Genomic DNA, 17,765 nt, shown 5'->3' on the forward strand with positions numbered 1-17,765 from the left:
GTTCATGGAAGAGAATTAAGAAAGGGAATGTATATATATGTACAACTGGGTCACTGTGCTGTGTAACATAAATTGGGACAGCACTGTAAACCAATTATAGTAAAAAAAGATCTTTTAAATCAAACATTAAACTCTTCAAAACAAGGTCTTACTCAGGTGCCCCGGGCTTGGCCTGAGCATTAAGAATGCATTTTGTCTACCCATTGGATAATTGAGCATCTAGAAGATATTTGCATGGGGCAGGAGTCAGGGCTCCTGGGAGCCCAACCTGCATCCATCCTTTTAAAAACCTTTATCCACAGGCCTCAGTAGAGCCCCTAACAAAGATGAACATGTCCCAGCTCCTGCCCTCATGTGCTCATTGGTCCCATGGGGAGAGAGGACCCTCTCTGAGGGTGGCCATGGAGGTTATGCTCAGATGCTGCAGGCCCCTGCAGGCCCATGATGGCTTTCCCAGTATGCACAAGGTTCAGAAGGATGAGAGGGGTGTGGAGTCAGAGAAAGAAGGGGACAGCGGCTGGGACACAGGCTCTGGCGGGATAGCTCTGTTTCTTTCCCCATCTCTGCCAGACCTTGAATTCTGGGCCTTGAGCATCCTTGAGCTCTAAACCTACCAAAACTAACTCTCCAGACTATCTCTTCCTCCTAAGCTCATTTCTAAGAATTTCTAAGGGGAGAAAATAAAAGGATTTCTCAGACTCAGACTCATTGCACTTTTACTAAAGTACTAAAATCCGTAAACAGTGGGATATAATTAAATGCAAATGCGGGGCCACATTTTAAAGTTAATCTTCTATAATTAATTAGTAATTTTAAGCATTCTGATAAATGATACTTAAATGGCACAGAATTATCCTAGCTCTGAGTGATAAAGTCATCTGCTGAAGATTTACCATGTTGGAGTGAGAAATATTTGCATATATCATATGGGACAACAGAATACTGCAATTACTTAATTTACCTTTGCTATGAATGTATTAAAAAGTGCAGGCTTTATATTCAAATTGTGGGAGCAAACTCACTCACTGCAGCAAACTGAGAGGCAATTGATTTGAAGCCAGACGTTAACCCTGGCTGTGACTCTAGTAAGGATTAACTTGGCCTCCAGCCACACTCTTGGCCTGGGAAACCAGTCCTGGTGAGGGTAGGTAGGGATGTTGGAAGTGGCCCTATCCACCTTTGTCCCTTCACAGTCTCCTACTCCTCCCAGCCTGGGAGAAAGGTGCACCCCCACCTCATTCCCAGAGCAATAAGAAGCTGTCCTACAAAGGGATGCTCCCCTTGCTGTTCTTTCTTCATCCTTCTCGTTACAGAAAGATATCTGCAGTATTATTCTACCTGCAAAGATAAAGGCCACCAGCTACAACCATTACTTGGTACTGGTACTTCCTTCCCAGCTTTGCAGTGCCTTCCCCAGACTGCTCTGCCATCAGCAGCACCTTTCAGTTTTCTGTGTGTGCACATGCATACATGCGCCTATTGGGCTGTGCTACTCTGAGCGTCTGCTTGTACTAGCATATGTGGCTGGTTGGCTGTATTACTGTATCGACAAGTGTTCGTGTGTGTGTGTGTGTGTGTGTGTGTGTGTGTGTGTGTGTCTGTGTGTGTATGTGTGGTCTCCCACACCTGCTTGCACCAGTGCTTATGCCAGCCCTCTCCCAACACACTCACCTCCCTGCCACTGCTCTCCTCTGCAGCACCATACACCACTCCAAGAGCAGCCCACCCCACTCACTGACCAATGAACCAAGAGAAGGCCAAAGACAGAGTTCTGAAGCAAACATGAGCCTTCCCAAGAGCAGTCCTTTTTGTTTGTTTTTTGTTTTTTTATGGCTGCACCTGCGACATACGGAAGTTCCCAGCCTAGGGTTCAAATCGGAGCTGCAGCCATGGCCACAGCAACACAGGATCCAAGCCACATCTGCAAGCTACACCACAGCTCACAGCAATGCTGGATCCTTAACCCACAGAGCAAGGCCAGGGATCGAACTCTCCTTCTCATGGTTACTAGTTGGGTTTTACTAATAACCCTGAGCCACAATGGGAACTCCAAGAGCAGAATTTTTAAGACCAAAGCCCTTGCTGATAGGCTGGTGAAGGATCACCAGTCAAAAAGGCAACCCAGGCATACAAGAAAAGGTAGATTTCTATTGGAGATAAGAAAGATAAAATACCATCAGGACATAAGAGTTGGGATGGGAAGGAGCCTAACCTCATCTGCATCAAGCTAATACAATGCAGGAGGAGAGGTTACTTTAATGGCAATTCTGTAAATTATCTTCCAAGGTAAAATGAAATGTGTCCCCTGTGATTATTTACTTTTCACCAACGTTTTGATAGGTATGTAGTGTAAATAAGAATTAGAAATCAGTAAGCCATCTTATCTTACCAAGTATTTTATCAGGAGATATGCATTTTAAAAAAATAAAAAAGGAGTTCCCATTGTGCTCACCAAGTTATGAATCTGACTAGTATCCATGAGGATGCAGGTTCAATCCCTGGCCTCACTCAGTGGGTTAAGGATCCAGCATTGCTGTGAGCTGCAGTGTAGATCACAGATGCAGCTTCGATCTGGCACTGCTGTGGCTGTGGTGTAGGCCAGTAGCTATAGCTCTGATTTGACCCCTAGCCTGAGAACTTCCATACGCTGGAGGTGTGGCCCTAAAAAATAAATGAAAAAGGAAAAAAAGACATGCACTATTCACTGCAGCACTATTCACAACAGCCAAGACATGGAAATAACCTAAATGCCCATCGATAGATGAATGGATTAGAAAGATGTGGTACATATATAGAACAGAATAATATTCAGCCATAAAAAAAGGACAAAATAATGCCATTTGCAGCAACATGGGTGGAACTAGAGACTCTCATACTGAGGAAAGTAAGTCAGAAAGAGAAAGCTATCATATGATAAGATTATCATATGATAATCACTTATATGTGAAGTCTAAAATATGGCACAAATGATCTATCCACAAAACAGAAAAGATCATGGACATGTATCACAGACTCGTGTTTGCCAGGGGGAGGGGAAGAGAGTGGGATGGATTAGGAGTCTGGAGTTAGTAGATGAAGACTGTTGCATTTGGAGTGGACGGGCAATGAGATCCTGTGGTAGAGCACAGGGAACTATCTAATCACTTGCGATAGAACATGATGGAGGATAATGTGAGAAAAAGAATGTGTGTGTATATATATATATATGACTGGGTCACTTTGCTGTGCAGCAGAAATTGACAGAACATTGTAAATCAATTATAATAAAAATTTAAAAATAAAATTTAAAAATCAAAAAAAAGAAAAATATAAAATATCCATTCATTCACTCATTCCTTCAACAGTCATCATGGGCAAAGACATGTGCTGCTCTTGGAAGACAAAAAGATGGGCATCACCCAGTCTCTGCCCGTGAGAGGGTCACATTCCCATGGGAGGGACAGGATCCCAATTCTGCAGGCTGCACAGAGCTGGATGGTGCTCAGACTGTGGGGCACGGGCAGGGCACAGTGTCTGCCTCATGAACTGTGAGCAAGCCATGGCAATTCTTCTGCATAAATATTTAAAATAGCTTAATTTTTCTACTCTTTCCAGTACAAGAGAGAGGGAGAGGAAAGAAAGTGATAAAGATGATGCAAAAGGACAGAGGGAGGCATAAGCACAGCTGGAGGCAGAAGCACAGAAATGATGAATGAGAATTAAAAGTGCCTCCCACATGCCCAGAGAGGGCCCTGGTGGATGAGAGCCCCAGGGCAGGCCCTCTCAGCTGGCTTCCATGAGGGCCTGGCACAATGATGACTGTGGTGCAGCTGCAATATTCCAGGAGGTCCCCAGGAGGAGGCACTGCTGCTATGATCCCAATCGGTAATTGATATGGCTCCTGGACCATACGAGTACCCAATCTCCACTAGATGGATGAATGACTGGGTGGGTGGATGGGTAGATGGACGGAAGAACTGACAGATGAACTCACGAATGGATGGATGGATGGACAGATGGACACATCAACACAGGGACAGCCGATGGATGGATGGAGAGAATCTCTTCCAGAAAGATGAGATGAAGCTCGGGCCAAAACTGACTGTGAACTGAAGCATTCCCCATCGAACCTGACCTAGAGAAGAAAAAGCAATGAGACATACATACCTGCAATAGCACTGGGGCTATGGTTACTGAGGCCACTATAGATCATCAACCTTAAAGACCCTGAAAAGGAACTCAAGAACAGACAGGTCCCGAAGTTTGGATTCCCCAGCCTGGACTTGGGAGCCCCCTCCTGCTGACAGAGCCTCAGCCCCACCACATCCTGCCACACACACACACTGCTGCAACCACACAACACGCATGTCCCTGAAGACACTGGGTCTCTCCAGACCCTGGTCTCTAGCCCCACCTTGGCCATGAGGTTAATGAAAGTTCATTCCTATAGACCTAGACCCAGTGTCACCTACTCCAGGGAGGGTCCCTGACCCCTGGTCATCCCATCTCTCCCAGGCCAGATGCTCCATGCTAGATGCTCTCACAGAATTTCGCCCACACCTCTGCTTATATAGGTGAATGGGATCTGTTTAAATCTCTGTTCTCCCCATCAGGCTGAGAGCCCCATGAGAGCAGGAATATTAGCCTTAGTGCCCGGCCCAGAAGTTGGCACAACACCCAGCCTCATTAAATGCTAGACAAATAAAAGAAGGAATTCCTGAGCAGAGGGGAGGAGCCTCCAGCAACCAGGAGCCAGGAACAAGACCCCTGCCCTTGGCACCTCTGAGCAGCTGTCACCTTGATCATTTTAGGACTTCCCTGGTCCTGGAGAGAGGAAAGGACACCCACATCCCAATTCCTCCAGCTGGTGGTTTGGGATGACAGGCTGCATGAGAATAGCACCATAGACATGTGTCACCATCCACTACATCTCTGCATAGCAGACGATAGCCTAGAAATGAGCCGAGGCGTGGCTTAGGATAGAATGAGTCCAATTCAGTCCCAATTAGGTGTAATTGGAAGGCGCCACCTCCCTCACGCAGAGATCCCAGTGCTGAGTTCATGGAAGGGTTTGCTCCATGGCATGTGCCCTTGCAGCCCCCAAGGGCAGCCCCACGGGGAGCTCAAGGTCTGGGACCGGAAGACCTGAGTCCTTTCACCCCTGAGCCCAGTATCTCCAAGGGGAGTCTTTTAAAAAGATAATGCGCTGATGCGGTGATTATTAAGACTATGATGAAAAGATCTCAGAGGAGTGAATGTGGATTCAAAACTGAGTGATGAAAAGCTGAGGGGAGCTTGAGGTGGGGGCCTATGATATGAACCACAGGCCCCCTCAAGCACACCCCAGTGCCTCAGACTACGGCACCCCCCCACACTCACCTACCATCAAGGCTAAGCTCCCCAGACCTATAACCCCTGGCCAGGATGGCCCCCAAGGTGGGGTCACAGAGAAGCCAGCAGTGCATGGGCCCCCAAACCAAGCCCCCCACCCCCGCCCAAGCACATTCCTGGATGCTGGGCGAGCAGCCTCTCACAGCAGAACATATGAACAGCCTGCTGAACCCCGACAGCCATGTCCTGTGTCATGCAGAATTTGTCACTAACGACAGTGGAAGTGCCAGCCTTCCCAACAGATTCATGTGCAGCAAAGTGTAAAAGATTCAAGCAGAACCAACTTCCGCCCTCACTCCTATCCGCCAGATTTTCTGAGTGGGGAGGGGAGAAGTTACAGTTGGGAGGGCCACATAACCCACCCCTGCTGTAACTTTTCCATGCCAGGTCTGATGGGACACAAGACCAACATGTCATCAAAAGCGATGCAGCTGTGAGGCCATCTACTTCCCCACTCCCACTAGTGTTCCGTGTTTGGTAAAATTCAGAATGTGTCCTGGCGAAGGGTCACCCTTGTGAACATCCTCTGTGCCTGTCACAACAAAGAAGAGGTTGGGTCAGTCTGCTCACAAAGCCCAAGAAATGCTTCTGGGCAGTGAACAAAGGGTTGTTCCTGAATTGGCATTGCCAAGTCTCTCCTAGGGGACCTACTGGGCCAACCATACAGATCTTGCTCACCTCCAGAGTCCAGATTCCTTCGCCTACCATGCTTAGTAGATGAGCATAAGCACCCTAAACACCTCTGCCAGACCCTGGACAGAAGCAACTACACTGTATTTTCTTCTATAAAATCAGCGCGGCTGTGTTCTACCCACTGCAGTTACCACCATACTTGTATTTTCCACACAGGCAGACCTCAGAGACACTGTGGGTTGGGTTGCAGACCACCACAATAAAGCAGATAGTGCAACAAAGTGAGTCATATGAATTTTCTGGTTTCCCAGTACACAAAAGAGTTACATTCACACTCTACTGCCATCTATTAAGGGTGCAATAGCATTAAAGCTTAAAAGAAAAGGTATATAAACCCTAATGTTAGAAATTATTGCTAGGTGTTCTCTTGTGGCACCGTGGGTTAAGGATCCGGCATTGCTACCGCAGTAGTCTGGGTCACCGATGTGGCATGGGTTTGATCCCTGGCCCGGGTGTGGCCAGGCCAAAAAAATACATATAGCAAAAAATGCTAACCCATCATCTGACAACACAGGGTTGCCACAAACCGTCAATTTGTGAAAAACACAATATCTCCGAAGTGTAATAAGGTGAGGTGTGTGCCCATGGTCATCATAGTAATAGCACAGAGGGGCTCTGGAGTGGTCAAAGTGGGACTCAAGTCCTGTTCAACACCCCCGTGGCCGCTTGCCTGACCCTTAGAGGGTCACTTAACTTTTTTAGCTTTGGTGCCCTCATTTGCAAAGTGTGAGGATTACAGAAGGCACCCACAGGGCCGGGTCGGTGGCGGGCACCCAGGAAATGGTGACAGCCCCTCCCAATGGCAGGCATGTGGGACCAGAGACCAAGACCAAGCAGCTGGAGCTGGAGGCAGTGAAGCCCAGGTGATGTCTGACCACATGGTCTTCCATCGCCCCTCCCGGGAGTGTGTCATTCTTGCCCCAAATTAAGAACAGTCACTCCAGGGGCAACTCCAGCTCCGCAGTCCACAGCAGAGTAAAGGCTTTGCCAACGCGGTCTGGAGGATCAAGAAAGCATCGGGCCAAAGTCAAGCCAAGTGTATCCAACACTGCAGGAGTTTGCATAATTAGCCACTTGGAAATAAGATCTTTAGGCTAGTCATGGTTATGCGTTAAATCCTTTCAGGGCCTAGAAACAGGGCAAGGGTTGCCTTCATCTAGAAGGGAAATGATGAATGTGCACAATGAACAGGTACAGAAGCTTCTTGAGAAGGCACGTGTCACATGCTTTATCATGTCCGTCACCTCCTCCATCCCTACTTTCAGAGGAAGACGCTGAGGTTACAAAGGTGAGGCGAGTTACCCAAGGTCGCACGCACAAAGAGTAAATGAGGGAGCTGGACTTGACCCCAAAGCCGCTTAACTCCAAAGCCAGTGTTCTTCCTATGGCAAGCTTAACAGCAGAGCAGTGGCAAGGAGGAAAGGAAGCAAGAAAAGGGAGGCAAGGGATTGGCAGAAGAGGGAGCGGAGAAGCCGGGCGACATTTAGCAGAGGCCAGCTCCAGAGCAGACTCCCGCTGGGGGAATTTAGCAAAGAGAAAAACCTTCTGAGGAGCAGACACTGGCACGTACACTGCTGGGGACATTCTGAGAAAGCTTGGGCACATTAGTGCTGCTAATCCTAGCCTGCCCATGACTGGTCTGCATCCCTTCATACGGGGAAACATGTTCCAGTGAAAATGCCGAGCACCGCCCGGACCTCACAGCGGGGCTGACCACCAGCGTGATCAGGGACCCGATTAGCCCCGAGCGGCAGGGCTGCCAGCCAAACGGCACCAAATTAAGCATTCTGAATTTTAAGTTTTCCAGCAGTGGGCTTCTGCTGGCTCCCGACGCATGAGGTAGCATTTTGACTAATAATTAATTAGAGGGAAAAGCAGAATAAGCAAGCAAAGGACATCGAATGGAATTAGTATAATTCTGCCTTTCACTTCATTTTACATTCGGAGAGGCCCAACAGGTGACCGGGGTTGGAAAGGAAAACGCTGGGAGCATTCAGAAGCCCCCTGACCCCTTCAGTCTACCTCTACTACCAGGCACGTCACACCCCCAGCTTGTCCCTGAAAAACTAGCCCAGGCCAGAGAGGGACCTGCCAACTCCAGGTTGACACCTCTTTGCCATTAGACCACCAGGGCTGGCACCAATCAGCCAGCACATAGAATATTTCTAGTTGTCTGTTCTCAAATTAATGGATAATATGTTAAACTGGTGGGCCTTGTCTTCATTAGAAGGTCCTAATCCCTAATAGAGGTGTTTCAAGGAAAAAAAAAAAAAAAGTCATTGATTATCCCAGGCACCAAAGAAATAAGCACATACACCAGGCATCATTGGTGATATGCAAATGACACCTCCTCCAGGTACCAACACATCCCAAAGCAGAGCTGCCCACCTCTGCAGAGAACTGGAAATTTATTTTATCCCTAGAGGCTTACACCTGTCAACAAAGAGAGGAAAATTAAAGGGAAAAAACAACAAACAAACGGCCTGGGTTTTGCTGCAGAAATCTCTGGCAGTGACTTATAACCAGGCTTCCCATCAGCTGCCCCCAGCCTCTCAGCATCTGGGTAGGCCTTGGGTCACCTGACAGGGACTTGTTGGGAGCCAAGCTGTGCTGGGGTCTCCCCCTTCATGGCATGTGCTATGGGACCAGCACCAAAGACTCCCCATGGTCCATTTCAGCCACGCCTGAGCAAACTGCACCTGCAACCCACCTGGGCCTCCCCCAGGGAGCCCTGGGCAGCGCCGAAGGCAGTGCCCCAGGCCCCACCACCTACCTCATTGATGAAGGAGTGCGCCCCCTGCGGGCTGAGCAGCAGAATGGCCCGGCGCAGAGTGTCCCGGTAGCGGTTCAGCTCCTCTGTCTTCATCGTGGTGAAGAGGCTGGTGAACACCTGGCTAATGTTCTTGTCCACCTTTTGTAAAGAGACGTCGAGGCCCAGCCGCGAGGCCTGGTCCAGAAAGCTTTGGAGCCCACGGATATCTGAGCAGTGAAGAAGAGGAAAGGGAGAGAACCATCTTTAAGCGGGAAGGGACCTTAGAGGGAATCTAAACTCCCTTCCTCCCCCTACTGCTTTCACCCAATAGAAATGAAAGTTCTGGCAGTTCAGTCCTGGTGGCTGCATGGGGTGGTGGTCCCTAGCCCTGGACCCCTGTTCCCTCCACCTCGCTCTGCTCCCCAGGGCTGTGACTCCTTGGCTCTTACTGCTGAGCTAAGACTACCAGGCTGTCCCAGCCCAAGGGTGCCCAGCCCTGGTCCCTGCCTCAGTACTGTAACTAAACCGCCTGTACCTTACACCCCAGCCCTGAGGCTTGAGTCTCTGATTTGTTCCAGGCACTTGATTTTCCTGGCTGAACTTTCCTCTTCCACTCTCTTTCTAGCTGGAGTGACTTTCACCTCAAGTCCAACCAGAATTTCACATCCTGACTAGTTGAGAGGTGAGCAGGTGGTCCAGGATGGTCCTGGACTAAACACCATCCTGGCACTTTGATGGAGCATATGGGAGAGAGACCCGCTCTTCTTCCCTGCTCTTTCCCCCATGGTCGCCAGGAGGAACGGATAAAAGCCTAGGACAGGAGGGGGGCATGGGAAGCTGGAATAAATGACCAGGGAGCAGGCTTCCAAAGGAGCTTGGGACCCAGCTCTACCACATATTAGTGCAAACCCACTCTTGTGAGGGCTGACAGTGCTTAACTTTTTCAAAAACGAGGGCCCAAATCTCTCAGCAGCAGCCCTGCACGGCCATCTGGCTGCTCCAAAAGGAGCTCTGCCCAAGAATGGAGGCAGCAAGCAGGTCCGAGGGCTGGGCATGCTCCAAATGATGTCATTTAAGCTTCAGGGTCCATCTAGAAAGCTTGTTTCTCCTGGATTTTTTGGTTCCATGAGCCAAAGAATACCCTTCCTGCCTAAGCCAACGTGAGCTGGATTTCTGTCACTTGCAGCCCAAAGTCTCTATGCATAAGTCAGTTTTCAAGCCGGGGACGTTTCCTTCATCTGGTGTGTATCTGTGTTCCAGTTCTGAAAGGCAGGCCCTGCACATGAGCCACCCTCTCTGGGCCAGCCCACGTTGTATGAGCTGTACCCTCCCAGTGCCTGGGGTGCACATGGGCTGCCTCAGGCACACCTGGCCCATCCAGTCACCCCAAATCAAATTCAAAGTACACAGTGTTTTGCATCTATTATTCCATTTAGAATGGATAAGCAATGAGGGCCTGCTGTACAGCACAGGGAACTATATTCAATCTCTTAGGATAGACCATGATGGAAAATAATATGAGAAAAAGAACATATACATATATATATATATATAACTGAGTCACTTTTCTGTACAACAGAAATTGGCACAACATTGCAAATCAACTATACTTTACTTTTTTTTTTTAAAAAAAAAGGGGGGGGGAATGCACAGTGTTAATTCAACCCGTCTGTTTTTCCCAACCAGTTCCTTTCCCACCTTCACTTCATGCCCATTCCACAAACTTCTTAAACTCCACACGTGCCAGGAACCATGCAAGCTGCTTTAAGGTTCTTCAGTTGCAATCTTGCTGGGAGGTCAGCTCACCAGTAAGTCTAATCCTAACCGAACAGGACAAGAGTGGCCATCAAAAACCAAGTACAGTGCCAGGGAGGAGACTGGAACACCCAGGCAGTCATGACTGGGGTGCTTTGGGGAACATACACAGGGTCCCTATTTCCCACCATGGGGGAAGGGGAAGCCCTGGAATGGGTCTGAGCACCTTCCATGGACTCAGACACTTCGAATTTAGTACAGTTCCTTAAACACTCAGGCAAAGCATACGTGTACTTTGTGCCTCAGTGTTTTCATCTGAACACTGGGGATGAAAGTCCCTGACTACCATTTCCACAGGACTTTGAGGAACCACAATTCTTGAAGGTACCACCTGCCTGCATCTCAGGAGCCTGCCTCTAGGAGGCCTGGAGAGCCGACTTTCTAACAGTCAATCAGAGAACACAGCCATACCCAAATGAGAGCCCCAGGGGCCCTTCTAGAGATGGCAAACATGTGACTGATATTCAAGTTCATGTGTTCAAGTCCAGCCACGACAGCCAGTTTTGTCCATCAGCAGCCTGGCTCCTGGAGCACAAACATGTGCTCAGAACTGCTTGCCTGACAGAACAGAGGTCTCAGTGTTGCTTTACCCACTGAATCAGGTAGAAAAAAGGAGGCAGAATGGGTCCTCTGCACCAAGCCCTAGGGCTCCCCCAAAGCTGCCAAGTGAGACAAGATGGCCATCTTTCCCCCCAAAGGGGACCACACAGTGCCTTATACCTGCCCAGCACCAGGGGCTCCTAACACACAGGCCCCAGGTGGCAACACCCCTTGGATTCCCAGAAAGGTCATGCAGTCCCCATCCAGCTGCTTGGTTCCCTAGAGATCTGTAGCCTCAAAGCCTCTTGAAACAAAAGTCTGAAGAGGAGGTGTTTCAGAGCTTCTGCACGCATCAGAGGGAAAGGTCTGGCAAATGGGCAGAGAAGACTCAAGGAACAGAAGGGCAGCAGGGGGAGGGGACCCCCAACGAGAAAAACTCAGGGCTGGTGTTAACCCTGGCCCATCCCTCTCCTGAGCACGGCACAATTCATGCCTGCCCAAGCTTGAGAGCATCTCAGCACCCAGCAGACACCCACACCCAAACCAGTAGCAGCTCGCGTGCCAGGCATGCAATAGCTTGTGCCCAAATGGCCTTGATGGTTTCCTCTCCATCTGGGCTGTCACTCGTCACCTGTGGCTATTTAAATTTAAACTTAATTTCACTAACATTAAAGATAATCACACGCTCAGTTCCTCAGTCACATTAGCCACATTTTAAGTACTATCTGGCTGGTGGCTATATCATCCTGGATAGTACAGATATAGATCATATATATATGATCCGATCCGTGATGAGGGATCATCACAGAAAGTTCCAGTGCACAGTCTGCCTGAGAAACTGTCTTATAACCAGTGCATTGGAAACAATGTTCCCAAACACAGGAGAGGAGCTGCATTACAGCCTCTCTATTCCTATGCCTCTTGCCCTGTCATTTTGAAGACCCTTCCAGCTCCCGCCCTAGGTTCAACCACATGACCTGTTTTGATCTATGGTATTAGCAGGTGTTTGAGTAAGTGTGCATTTCTGTTTCCACTCTCGGACCCTGACACCACCATGAGAACAGCCCTAGGCTAGCTTCCCAGAGGGATGCAGACACACATGGAGAAGAATCAGGTGCATCAGTGAGCCCAGAGCAGAACTGCCTGGTTGATCTATAGACTCACCAACAAAAGCAATAAATGACTGTTGTTCTAAGCCACTAAGTACGGGGATGGTTTGTTTCTCAGCAATAACTAAGTGATAAAACAAGTTCATCAGAAGCATTTTACCTAATACATCTTATGAAAATTTCACTGAGAGCAAGGCCAGCGTCTTAAAAAATCACCCTACACACAGCTTTCCCACAGGGGGCTGGGGAAAAGGGACACTAGTAGTTTCTGTAGCCCTGTCCCTTCTCTTGGACACCAATGGTCTTACTGCTGGCTGGCCTTGACTCTGACTCAGATCTGAGCCCAGCTGATGGGACTGGCATGAAGAGAGCACTCTGAGACCCACCATCTAGCAGCTCCCACTCCTCTTCTGGTGCTTTCCACGGCCACTGCAAGTCTTTAAATTAGCAGAGCCTGGCCATGTCTGCAGAGTCGTGCTTTCTGCACCTTGACACAAGCCCAGGAGCAATGAGGGCTCCAGCGTGGCTCTGTGTGTATGCCCACAGGTCCACAAGTCTGCTCGGGCTCCAGGGACCTCATACATCATGCCAGCATGGCTGGTCCTCACAGGCTAGGGGAGAAGCCCTCTTCAGTCTCTTCGCTGAGGCCCCCCTGCCTAAATCCATCCCGACCCAGAAGATATTCATTTCCTAGAAAACAGGAGGTACCATGGGAGGGGTGGCCACTATCTCAGGACCAACAGGTACATACGAGGACATGCACACAGAGAGCACAGGCCCTCAGCTGCTGCGCTTCTGCCCTCTGTTCAGGTAGCCCTTGACGGAACTGAGCCGTCACAGAGAGTTTAAGCTCCCTGTCAGTGGTCGGCTTCTCACACGTGGAATAAGTGATGCCAACTGAAGGCAGTGCTCCTGAGGGACCACAGCCGCAGGCTACAGCTGCCTGCTCCCACTTGGCTGAAAAGGTCAGCTCTCAGCCTCTGAAGGTCTTATTCAGCTGCACTTGGGAAGGGCTGGGGGGCAGAATAACAGTCAGGAGCAGAAGCTAACTTTGCCACCTCCTACTGTTCCCCAGGAATGGGCCAAGGAAGGCTGCTTCTCCAGCAAAAGTCCTTTCTTCCCTACCAGAGAACAGGTTTGTAATGCCAACCTCCCCCCATTCCCCCCAAGAGAGCCAGCTGTCCACCGCTGCTCCCCAGAAAGGAAGACCTCTCCAAGAAGTTAGACAGGGCCTGGGCTGCTTGCGAGGCAGCAGAGTGGGCACCCCTTTGGCCCCTAAGGACCTTACCCCAGGCCCTTCCGCTGGGAGTTCTCAGGCAGACTGGCCAGCCACGCCCACCACTGCTGGTGCAGCTCCCCCAACCAGACCCACCCTCACTGGAGAAGGAGGTGATGGGGCCACAGTGGGCCTCACCCAGGCTCCATCCAAGAAGGGGCAGGAGAAGGCAAACCACATACAGCTCTCCAAGGTGGCGAGGGGAGGCCCAAGCCATGGACAAGGGCACCAGCCACCCACAGGGATGGAAGAGGCTCCCAGAGAGGCACCCTCCTCCCCAAAGAAAGGAAGCAGTTCCAGGAACAGGGGCCAGGGCCTGATGTGGTCCTGAGGAACCTGATGTGACAAGACCCCCAGGACAGGCCTCAGCTTCCTTGGCCCATCCGTGGAGCTCTCAGGAGACCTGGTCATCAGAAGTCTTTCCAATACCGGAGTTGTCCTGTCCACACCGATCATTGCTTCCTCCCTCCAATATTCACTGAGAGCTTCCTCTGTGCTGGTCCCTCTCCTAGGGGCTGAGAGACAAGAATAAATGAGCCCACGGTGTTCCACTGGCGTGAGACTTACATTTCAAGGACTGGGGAACAGACAGGAAACAAACAATGTGCTAAATAGATCATTTCCAACACTGGAGTGAGCACTGAAGAAAACCGATGCTGGGCTGGAGGAAAGCGCAGGGGTGGAGGTGGGAGAGACCCCCGGGAGGATCAACAGTGAGAAGGAGCCAGCCCTGGAAACTGGCAGGGAAAGAACACTCCTGATAGAAGAAACAGCACATGGAAAGTTCCAGAATGATGGCAGCAAATGAAGAAGGGCCTTACTCACCCCATACTGGGGACCAGGAAGAGGGAGGACCAGGGAGCTTGAACTGTGGAGCTGCCAGGGAAGGAAGCTGGGGTCAGAGGGCACCAGCAGTGGAGGAGGGGAGCACATGTGCCCCCAGCACCCGAGCCCTGTGCTTCCTCTGCCCCATACCCCCTCCCTTCCACAGACCAGCTTCCAAGGCTCGGCCCAGGCACCCTCCGGCACCTCTGGGCACACCCCTCTCTGCCCACTGCCACCCACACCACGCTGCCCTAAAACCCACGCCAAAGCCATCAGCAATGGGACCCTCCTCTCTCTGCATCTTCCACAGGTTCTCCTGAGAACCCAGCCTGTGACCACCCATCCTGGAAGCCCTCTCCTCCTCCCTGAGCCCCTTTCTTAACTCCTCCCCTCACACGGTCCTGCATATATGCCCTCATTCCAGGCTTCCCTCTGGCATTACCCACTCTATCAGCCAGGCTCAGAGGACATCAACCCCGGAAACCCAGGCTGGCCAAGGGCTCCCCACGGCTCCTAAACCTTCCAGAGTGAGGCCATCGCTACGATCCCTCCCCAGGTTCAGGCACCACCAGCCTCTCCCTGGGACTTCTGCTCCAGCCTCCCACCACGTCCCCCTGACCTGGGTCTTCCCCACCAGTGCCACCTGCAGGGATGTTCTCTAAGTTCCTATCTGCTCGTGATAGGACACTCCTCTAAAAACTTCTGTGAATAACACATTTCTTTCAAAGTTGCCAGGAAATTAATATTCTCAAAAGAGTCAATCACAAACAAACAATAAGTTTTCTAGGGACTTTATTAATGTACACGAATAATCTCCATACATCTTAGCCTGATACATCTCTGGTCCTAAGAGCTTTTTTTTTTTTTTTTTTTTTTTTAAGGACCATACCAATGGCATACAGAAGTTCCCAGGCTAGGGGTCAAATCAGAGCTACAGCTGAGGGCCTACGCCAACAGCCACAGCAACGTGGGATCCAAGCTGCATCTGCAACCAACACCATAGCTCACAGCAACACTGGATCCCTCACCCACTGAGTAAGCCCAGGAATGGAACCCATATCCTCATAGATAATAGTCGGATTCCTTTCCACTGCACCACAACAGGAACTCCCTACTAGCTTTTTCTAATTTTGCTTTTGTATCACCATCACCCACTTCCACCACCACCATCAGAAACCATGCACCCAAACTCCAGAAAAAAGTTCTCTGCTCTTCCCTGGTCATCCATACACACCCCACACATCATCAGAGCACACATCACACACACACACACACACCATAAACATACCCACACAACTCCCCCCATACACACATGCATACCCTCAGCCTAGATGCTCCCAATTTGAAACTTACAGAGCCTTACCCTTCCACCTGAAATCATACCTCTTCTCAGGCAATCTCAGATCCTCAAGTCATAATTCATATCTCCCTCAAGTTGCATAGTTCTAGGGCCTGGGAAGCGAGAATTGGGTCTTTCTCATTTCTTTGTTCAACCCTAAGGCTCAGTGCCCAGCACAGAGTCCCAGACAGTCAAAGTCTGTGTCATTAAATTGAACCAAAGCAACAACCAGCCTGAAGCCTAGGCTGCAACCTACACCATAGCTCACAGCATTCAGCAACTGTTGGGTCACGAGATCTGATAGAGGCACAGCCCTGTTAAGCAAGAACCTGAAATGGGCAAGAGTTTTTTTCCCCCAAACCTAAGGTGACAGCTATGACTAACACACTGCTTCTTCTGAAAAAAAAAAAAAAAAAAATCACAGAGTCATGGGTATTTTAAACACTTTCTGAAAAGTAATTGAAATGAAAGAACACATTTCAAATTGCTTCCCATACTATTTTCAATTTCCAAGAAATGTCCAAGCACTCAGAGTACTTGTAAAGAATATTTTACCATCTGTAATACACATATATATGTATGAGGGCTGCCACCCCACACCCAGAAGTTCACAGGTAGAAGTGCTTCAGGATTATTGGCAAACTTTCCAAAAGCTGAGACACAACTTTCATTCTATGGACATTTTTTTAACTCCCTTCTCATCTAGCCAGAAAATAGCAGAATGTGTTCCATTTGCAGACTGCATTTCACGGATGCATTCTCAATCCACGTGGGTGTGATAAAGGCCATCTCTACAGGGGGCAGGTGGTCACAAAGCAGTCCCTTAGGAGGTCTGCAAAGGGAGGGGCCGAGACACACAGACGTGGCACTTTGAGCCAGATCTCAATAAAGCAGGATGTGCAGGCCTCTCCCTGTTAGGAGGTGACAAGGTCCCCCAGAGAAAACGCCCCCCCAGACTCAGGCAGGGGCTGGCTTCAGGTGAGCAGAAGGACCCTCAGGTACTATCGACCCCCACCTTCCCTGGCAGCACAGTGCCACTGTTCTACATCCTCCTGCACAGGTTCTCACCTGGGAAGAAGGCCTCTCCTGTCCTAGTCACAATCTCAGCTGCCCTGCTGGTCCTGGAAGTCCTCCAGAATGATATCCCATCCCCAACACCCCCCCCCCGAAAAATGTGCTCTCTGTATTAACCATGTCTTTTATTTCTATATTGTGATGCTTTGACATCTGGGACCCTGCTAAGCCTGGAAGACCGTCCCTCAAAGGATAATCAGTTCCTACAGATAGTAGACACTCACCCAGAACACCCTGCTCATACACAAACCAACCACCCCAGAGCCACCTCCTCAATGGGACTCTCAGGCTTTGAGCCACTATCCACCAGCTCCAATCACCCCAGCACCAACTACCAGACAACCCAGAACAGCCCTGTGTGCCAGAGCCTGCCAAAATGGTTCAAGCTAGCCAATCCCAAGCCTGCTTCCTACACCTCATCTATTCTTTCCCGAAGAAATCACATTGAGGGCTCTGGCCCATAATGCGCCCCTCCCCCTCTGCTCCTGACCAACCCTGGTGCTTCCCCCCACCGCCCCCAACTGCCCCCCCCGCCAACCCGATCCTCCTGTGGCTACTCAAGGCATGGCGTACCCCGTCCACCTGGGAATTGTAACAAACTATCTTTTAAATCAAAGTTGTCTCCTTATCTGCTGACCTTGCTTTACTCAAGTAATAATGCCGCACCCTCTGCACAGTGACTTCGGATGCAGCTTTGGGAGGGGCACCAGAAGCAGCCCCATTGGCCGTACTCCTCCCAGGGAGGCACAGGATAAGCACAGGCATGGGTTCGAATCCCACCCTTCACTAGCCCCATGACCACAGGGAGCCACTTCTCTGAGCCCATTTCTTCATTCGCAAACAGAGCTAACAGTACTTTCTTCCTCGGAGTGCCTCGATCCTTCACAGAGGGGCACATGTTACTGTTAGCACAGGGCAAAATAGATATTCAGTGGCTGTTAGCTCCCTTCCAACCTTCCCATCAGTGCTGGA

At 50.0% G+C, this 17,765-nt stretch overlaps 1 protein-coding gene across 2 annotated transcripts in view; it reads right to left on the bottom strand.

Moving 5' to 3' along the window:
• The window catches only part of GRID1 (glutamate ionotropic receptor delta type subunit 1), a 687,194-nt gene that overhangs the window by 472,616 nt on the left and 196,813 nt on the right, over nt 1-17,765 (bottom strand). For both annotated transcript variants that reach the window (XM_013983389.2, XM_021073750.1), the window contains exon 4: nt 8,837-9,042. In XM_013983389.2, coding sequence (XP_013838843.2) covers nt 8,837-9,042 — 206 coding nt within the window. The remainder of the gene's footprint in view (nt 1-8,836; nt 9,043-17,765) is intronic.

Source organism: Sus scrofa, chromosome 14 (assembly GCF_000003025.6).
Source record: "Sus scrofa isolate TJ Tabasco breed Duroc chromosome 14, Sscrofa11.1, whole genome shotgun sequence".
Classification (NCBI taxonomy): Eukaryota; Metazoa; Chordata; class Mammalia; order Artiodactyla; family Suidae; genus Sus; species Sus scrofa.